The 8,453-nt window shown below is 40.6% G+C and overlaps 1 protein-coding gene across 1 annotated transcript; it reads left to right on the top strand.

The window, feature by feature from the left end:
• Window positions 1-2,984: 2,984 nt before the first annotated feature.
• LOC116020380 lies at window positions 2,985-7,351 on the top strand. The gene is made up of 2 exons (XM_031260856.1): window positions 2,985-5,171; window positions 5,309-7,351. Exons 1-2 carry the CDS (start codon window positions 2,985-2,987, stop codon window positions 7,349-7,351), a joined length of 4,230 nt encoding a protein of 1,409 aa, XP_031116716.1.
• Window positions 7,352-8,453: the final 1,102 nt, after the last annotated feature.

Raw genomic sequence — 8,453 nt, forward strand, 5'->3', positions numbered from 1 at the left:
AAATTATCTCTTCTTTACAACTACCCAATCTTTCTAAAGTCGCTTTTTACATAAAGCAATAAATTAAATACACTTTTTTTCTTGACCAAACAACTTACGTATTCCCCATAGTTCCAATAAGCTAGTCAACAACCAACGAACCTACTCTCCACTCCAGATAATTCCAAAGGGGCGGTGATATATGACAAAAAATAATATTAAATAAAAAAAATCAAAAGGATAATGTGTGTTTTCTTCAATTCGAAGACAAGACTTTAGAGATTGATCTCCTTTAAAAGTAGAACTATACTACTACATCATGTGAATTGGATAAAGACGGCATGACTTATAACATAGCCTCTCATATTTTTATGATTCAATTAATGAATATTATAGTATTCCAGCTTGCTTACGAGTTTATTTTTATAGTAACTAGTATTTTCACCGGTGCGATGCACGGAATGAATTTGCTATAATATTTTAAGAATTTTTGGATCGATATATAATAATATAAATTATAACATCAAATATTATATAATGCAAATGAAAAGATGGTTTAGATCGATTATGTTTTGTGATGTTATCCTTGCTTGAATTCGACCAAATAATTGTTGAATTAATAGCTAATGTGTATATGTAAGCATCTTGTGCTGAAACTTTGAGAATTTATATATCAGTGTTTAGGATTTGTATAGTTTGGGCAAATTTGCTCTTTGAATAAAAAAAAAACATAATATCACCGGTTCGAATTACACATTATTAAAAACCTCTTTGTAGATGACATTAGTAGTAGTAACAGAATCTTGTTCATCATCGTCTAGAGCTAACATCTTCAGGCCATCAGGATGGGTGACTCGGGAAAAAGCCATGTATAATTGATAGTGATTAAATTAATTAAATACCAATTTGTTCATCAATAACCCAACATGAGTTAGTGTTTGCCTCTGGCTTTTGTTGATAGTCATGGCATATGCGAGCATCAATGAGAATTGTTTATGCTGGAACTTGAAGGGCAATCTCGTGTCAGAAGGGGTGAGAGACATTCGGGGGATAAGAACTTTGGTTGCTTCATGTGTCTCATTAACTATTTTTGCTTCGACAATGTGATCTGTCAATCTTGTGACAATGAGACGCGTAACGTTGCAAAGACCAAGAGAGTGGTCTATGTTCCAAAATAACATAACAGGTGCACCAACTTTTAATGTCAATGAATGATTAGGGAGTCTAGACAATCTCAACCTATTGTATGATGACGTCTTATCTCTCTGGATTGAACTCACCGGCCGGTAAAGACAGATCACCGGAAGAACAAGATTTACTTGCTCGAAGCACCAAGAAACCAAAACGTAAGGCGAATGCGCAAGAAGAAGGCCCTGCTGATCCAATGGCAGTGGAGAATCAAGAACCATCCCTGTCTGATAAGGATGGAGACAATCCAGCTGATTTCCTTACTCCGCCATCAGCCTCATACAGACAAGCCCTTCAAGGAATCAAAACAAGAAGCCCTCAAATCAAGGAACCAGAGGAGGTGATTGTATCAGACGAAGAGGAAATGGAGGAAACCAATATCAACCCAGACTACCCTGTGATTACGGTAACAAAGGCGGAAAAGGAGAGATTACGAAGACCTTGGCGTCGATCGCTAATAATCCATCTGCTTGGCCGGTCTGTAGGCTACTCTTATCTTCTCAAAAGACTCCAAACTCTCTGGAAACCGGAGGAATCGATGGAATTAATTGCGCTAGCACATGACTATTTCTTGGTTAAATTTGAATCCCAGCGTGATCTCGACTTTGCAAGATTCGAAGGCCCCTGGATGATTTTAGGCCACTACCTAGTGGTGCAAAACTGGGTTCCCAACTTTGATCCTTCAGAGAACAAAACAGAGAAGTTGATTGTATGGCTACGTCTTCCGGCGATCCCCATTGAATATTTCGATGAAGAATTTCTAAAAAAAATCAGCATGCAAATTGGTCGACCAATAAAGATTGATGATACTACAAGCCTGGCCTCAATAGGAAGATTCGCACGTATCTGTGCTGAAATCGACATAACCAAACCGCTGGTAGCAAAATTTAATTTCTTGAACAAACTCTGGCCAGTGGAATATGAGGGCATACACCTGGTGTGCTTCAAATGTGGGGTCTATGGTCACCGGCGAGAACAATGTGGATTGGGTACAATCCCAGCAGACAACTCGGAGCGGCCAAAGGACACTGAAAATGCAAGAGAGAAGGAAACTAATAACATGACAACTGTGCCATTAATGAACAAAAGCCCGGTAAAGGCTCCTTATATGACAGAAAAGTACGGATCATGGATGTTAGTATCACGCAAGGAAAGGCGACCATCAAGAAAATTCGGGGAAAGAGGAAAGTTCACTAATAAGAACCAGCAAGTTGAACAGGGTAAGGACCAACACCAGCTGACTGGTAATCTATCCAGGTTTGCTCCTCTACAGAATTTGGAAGAGGATAACCAAATAGAGGGAGAGATGCCACAACAGATATATATATCGAAAGACCAACCTGTAGACCGAGAGTGGCAGAAAAGACCAAAGTATGGAGGTAAACAGATAGAGGAGGGGCTACACTTTCCAGGGGAAACTAGCAAACAAGGTGCCTGGAATATTCACAACAATAAAGCCTTTGTGCCAATGCAAACTACCAGAGGACGTGGGGTGGGAAGATACATACCAAGGAGAGCAGCTGCAGAGAATGAACACATAGTGGTGCGAGGTTCTGGAAAAAACAACCAAATTACAAGAACCAATATTCGGCACCCAGGGGAAAGAAGTGAGCCAACAACCGGATGTAGGGATGATTTCTATGATGGCCATGATCCTCCGGATGATGATAATGGATTCCTTGACATGGCCGACCCTCCGAACAATGCCATGATGGAAGACGACTGTGACTTCAGCCAAGCTGGCTTTGGGGCGGATACCCGCATGCTCTCTTGAGCGCTTTTTTTTTTTTTTTTTTTTTTTTTGCTTTTATATACTTATGAATTGCCTAATCTGGAACTGTCAAGGGGCGGCCTCTAGATCATTTAGCCGTACCCTTAAACAATTTGTCCGAGATTATAATCCCCTGATCTTAGGCTTGCTTGAACCCAGAGTCTCAGGCTCACAGGCTGATAAAATATGTTCAAAAATAGGTTTTGATGAATGGATGAGGATTGAGGCTGTAGGTTTCTCAGGAGGCATTTGGGTCTTCTGGAAGGAAGTGATTCATCTAGATATTGTAATTACCCACCCTCAGTTTGTACTGTTGAAAGTCCATAATAGTAATAGTGAACCTTGGTTCCTATCTGTGATATATGGCAGCCCTAATGGCCCTCTTAGGAAAAAACTTTTTGAAGACCTATCTCAACATAGGATTGGTTTTGAAGGACCCTGGCTTTCAGTAGGGGATTATAACTCTGTCATAAATAGAGACGAAACTAGCAATACTAATACATTCTCCTTTGCTCGATGTGCAGGCTTTCAGGATTGGATATTTAGGGAAGGACTTGTAGATCTTGGATATGATGGCTCAAAGTTCACCTGGATGAGAGGGTTGAATTCTTCATCATTTAAGGGAGCGAGATTGGACCGAGCACTAGGTAATATTGATTGGAAGAATAGATTCCCGAATGTAGAAGTAATCCACCTGCCAATGTTAAACTCAGACCACACTCCTCTACTGATTCGCCTTTCGGGAACACCTCCAAATAACTGCAACAAAATCTTCAGATTTAGTGCAGCCTGGTGCACACATCCAGACTATCAACGATGTGTGAAGCAATCCTGGTCAGATTCAAAAAGCCTGGGAGAAAATATAAAATCAACAACTACACAATTGGAGAGTTGGAACAAAAGTACATTTGGGAACATCTTCCAAAGAAAAAGGAGAGCCATCGCACGAATAAGGGGAGTACAGCGTAGCCTAGCAGTGCATTTCAGATCTGATCTTATCAAACTAGACCGGAAGCTGCGAGCAGAATTGGAAAATATATTATACCAAGAGGAGCTCCTTTGGTTCCAAAGATCCAGGGAGGAGTGGATTGTCTCTGGGGACCGGAATACACATTTTTACCATACAGCCACCAATATTAAACATGCTTCCACAAAAATCAAGGGTACAGCCACCAATATTAAACATGCTTCCACAAAAATCAAGGGCTTGAGAGATAATATGGGTATCTGGATTACTGACAAGAAAGAAATACTTGATCTCCTTCGTGATTACTATATGAACTTATTCTCTGAAGATATGGTGCTACTGCCGGATGACCCAACCAAAGCAGCTTTCCCTACTCTACAAGAAACAGAATGGTGCATGCTGAACAGGCCATTCACAACAGAGGAAGTTAAAGAAGCAGTCTTTGACATGGCTCCATTCAAGGCCCCTGGACCAGATGGTTTTCAAGCCGGTTTCTACCAAAAAACATGGAACGTGGTCAACGAGGTGACATCAAACTTTGCTCTTGAATTTTTTAGCTCTGGCAAGATCCCGGTTGGATGTAATGATACAGTGTTGTCCCTAATTCCGAAGGTGACAAGTCCAGAATTCGCTAACCAGTTCCGGCCAATTGGATTATGCAACACTTCTTACAAGATCCTAACCAAGATGATGACTACAAGGCTAAAATTCATTATGCGGAAACTTATTGGCCCATACCAGACGAGCTTTGTTCCGGGGAGGCAAATTACAGATAATATACTTGTGTACCAAGAGACCTTGCACTCAATGAGGTATAAACAAGGCAAAGAAGGATGGATGATAGTCAAAATTGATTTAGAAAAAGCCTATGATAGGCTTTCATGGGACTTTATCCAATCAACACTCCTATATGCCGGTTTTAATGAATGCTGGATTAGGAACATTATGGAGTGTGTATGCACCTCAAGATTAGCAGTTGCATGTAATGGCCAAACATCAGATTGGTTCAAACCCAAGCGCGGGATTAGACAAGGTGACCCTATCTCCCCCATACTTTTTGTCCTTTGCATAGAAAGATTGAGCCATCTGATAGAAAATGCAGTAGATAAGGGCACTTGGAAAGGCCTGAAGATCACTAGAAAAGGTCCGATTCTAAGCCATCTGTTTTTTGCCGATGATCTTGTTCTTTTTGGAGAAGCTTCCATGCACCAAGCCTCAGTCATCAAGAAGTGCCTAGAAGAATTCTGCTCCATGTCGGGGCAGAGAGTCAGTTTTGCTAAGTCCTCATTATTTTTGTCAAAGAATACCCACCCTGAAATTCAGCAAGCCATCAGCACTAGTCTAGGAATTCCGAAAGTTGAAGATTTAGGAAGATACCTAGGAGTTCCTTCTATTCATGGAAGAACCAATCAAGAATCATACTCAGAATTGATATCAAGAGTACAGTTGAGGTTAGCTGGGTGGAAAAAGAAAACGTTATCACTAGCCGGACGAGTGGTTCTCACTCAATCGGTCCTAACAACTATTCCTGGATATACCATGCAACGACATACCTCCCCCAAGGAGTAATATCACGATTAGAGAGGCTTTCGAGAGACTTCATATGGGGTGCTGTGGATGGGGAAAGAAAATGCAATCTGATTAACTGGCAGACAGTTCTGCAACCAAAGGAAAGTGGAGGCTTGGGGATACGAAGCCTTGAGCCAACCAATAGGGCCTACCTAGCTAAACTTGGATGGAGATTTCTCAATGATGAGGACAGTTTATGGGTAAAAATCTTGAAAGTCAAATATACCAATGGCAGAACTGATCTGGATTCATGGGAGGCCAAGGCGAGAATGTCCAACGCATGGAGAGGATTGATAAAAGCCGCCCCAATTTTAAAAGAGGGCTCGAGGAAATATGTGAAAGATGGAAGAGCAACTAAATTCTGGCTTGACAACTGGATTGGACATAGACCTCTTTGCAGAGAAATATTAAGAGATATACCTTCCACAGAGATGCAGGCGACAGTCTCGGACTACTGGAATTCGGAGACGGGGTGGTTATGGAGCAAGTTCTCGGATTGTTTACCACAAGAAACACTTGATAAGTTGGCTGCAATTGTCCTCTGCACTGGTGAAAGGAACCAGGATGGCTGGGGATGGGGTATTGAGAATTCCAAGAAATTCTCTATCAATGCTGCATACAAAATAGCGACAGCCACAATCCAAGGAAGCGAGGACAAAGCGTGGAAAGCTATTTGGAGTCTNACACTTGATAAGTTGGCTGCAATTGTCCTCTGCACTGGTGAAAGGAACCAGGATGGCTGGGGATGGGGTATTGAGAATTCCAAGAAATTCTCTATCAATGCTGCATACAAAATAGCGACAGCCACAATCCAAGGAAGCGAGGACAAAGCGTGGAAAGCTATTTGGAGTCTGAAAGTACCCAATCGCATTCGAACTTTTCTCTGGCTAGCGAAACACGTACCCAATCGCATTCGAACTTTTCTCTGGCTAGCGAAACACGACCGACATATGACGAATGCCAACAGAGTAAGGAAAGGATTCACAAATGATGCTACATGTAAATACTGTGGATATTACAGGGAAGATATGGAACACATTATACGTACATGCCCAATTGCCAACCGTGTATGGGAAACACTTTTACCCTATGATCATGAGATGATGAAAAACCAGGATTATAGAAGCTGGTTAAACGCAGGTGTGCAAGGCTTTGAGAATAAGTCTCACAAACATATGACAAGCATTACTTTTGCAATCGCGACATGGTGGTTATGGAAGTGGCGGAATGATTTTGTATTCACAGATACCATAGTAGAGGTGCCTGCTAGGACCTATTGGATCAGAGAGCAGGTGAAAGAAATCAATACTGCCTTTGCCAGATCTAAGCAACCAGGAGCAGCATTAAGTATGAGGGCATGGAAACAGATTGGATGGACCAAACCCCCAGAAGATTGGTATAAAATGAATATAGATGGAAGCTGCAATCTAAGGAATAACTCTGCTGGATGTGGTGGCCTAATTCGAGATTCCAGAGGTCTATGGATAAGTGGCTACATGCACAAAATAGGCAGCTGTTCAGCTAGAGGAGCGGAAGCTTGGGCCCTTTTGAAGGGCATCCAACTTGTGCAGGCACTTGGTATTAATAAAGTCATAATTGAGACTGACTCAAGGGACATCTGGGAAGGCCTCTGCAATGGTAGGCAAATTGAAAATGCAGTAGACAATATCCTTCTTGCATGCAAAACTGAAGCCGCTAATATAAGCGAGTGGAAATTGGAGTGTGTTGGTCGTGAACAAAACAGAGCTGCCGACCTTCTAGCATGGAAAGCCGAGGAACTGGACAAAGGAGTGAATATCTTGCAATCGCCCCCTGCTGAATTGTTAGAAATCATGGAGGATGACAAAATTGGTGTATCGGCCTGGCGCCAGTGGTAGCTTACTGTATAGATTACGGGTGCCCCCTTCCAACTGATCTAAAAAAAATAAGCTAGTCAACAACCAACGAACCTACTCTCCACTCCAGATAATTCCAAAGGGGCGGTGATATATGACAAAAAATAATATTAAATAAAAAAAATAAGTTGGTCACCTGTTATGTTATTTTGGAAACATAGACCACTCTCTGGTCTTTGCAACGTTACGCGTCTCATTGTCACAAGATTGACAGATCACATTGTCGAAGCAAAAATAGTTAATGAGACACATGAAGCAACCAAAGTTCTTATCCCCGAATGTCTCTCACCCCTTCTGACACGAGATTGCCCTTCAAGTTCCAGCATAAACAATTCTCATTGATGCTCGCATATGCCATGACTATCAACAAAAGCCAGAGGCAAACACTAACTCATGTTGGGTTATTGATGAACAAATTGGTATTTAATTAATTTAATCACTATCAATTATACATGGCTTTTTCCCGAGTCACCCATCCTGATGGCCTGAAGATGTTAGCTCTAGACGATGATGAACAAGATTCTGTTACTACTACTAATGTCATCTACAAAGAGGTTTTTAATAATGTGTAATTCGAACCGGTGATATTATGTTTTTTTTTTATTCAAAGAGCAAATTTGCCCAAACTATACAAATCCTAAACACTGATATATAAATTCTCAAAGTTTCAGCACAAGATGCTTACATATACACATTAGCTATTAATTCAACAATTTGGTCGAATTCAAGCAAGGATAACATCACAAAACATAATCGATCTAAACCATCTTTTCATTTGCATTATATAATATTTTGATGTATAATTATATTATTATATATCGATCCAAAAATTCTTAAAATATTATAGCAAATTCATTCCGTGCATCGCACCGGTGAAAATACTAGTTACTATAAAAATAAACTCGTAAGCAAGCTGGAATACTATAATATTCATTAATTGAATCATAAAAATATGAGAGGCTATGTTATAAGTCATGCCGTCTTTATCCAATTCACATGATGTAGTAGTATAGTTCTACTTTTAAAGGAGATCAATCTCTAAAGTCTTGTCTTCGAATTGAAGAAAACACACATTATCCTTTTG

Source organism: Ipomoea triloba, chromosome 5 (genome assembly GCF_003576645.1).
Source record: "Ipomoea triloba cultivar NCNSP0323 chromosome 5, ASM357664v1".
Classification (NCBI taxonomy): domain Eukaryota; kingdom Viridiplantae; phylum Streptophyta; class Magnoliopsida; order Solanales; family Convolvulaceae; genus Ipomoea; species Ipomoea triloba.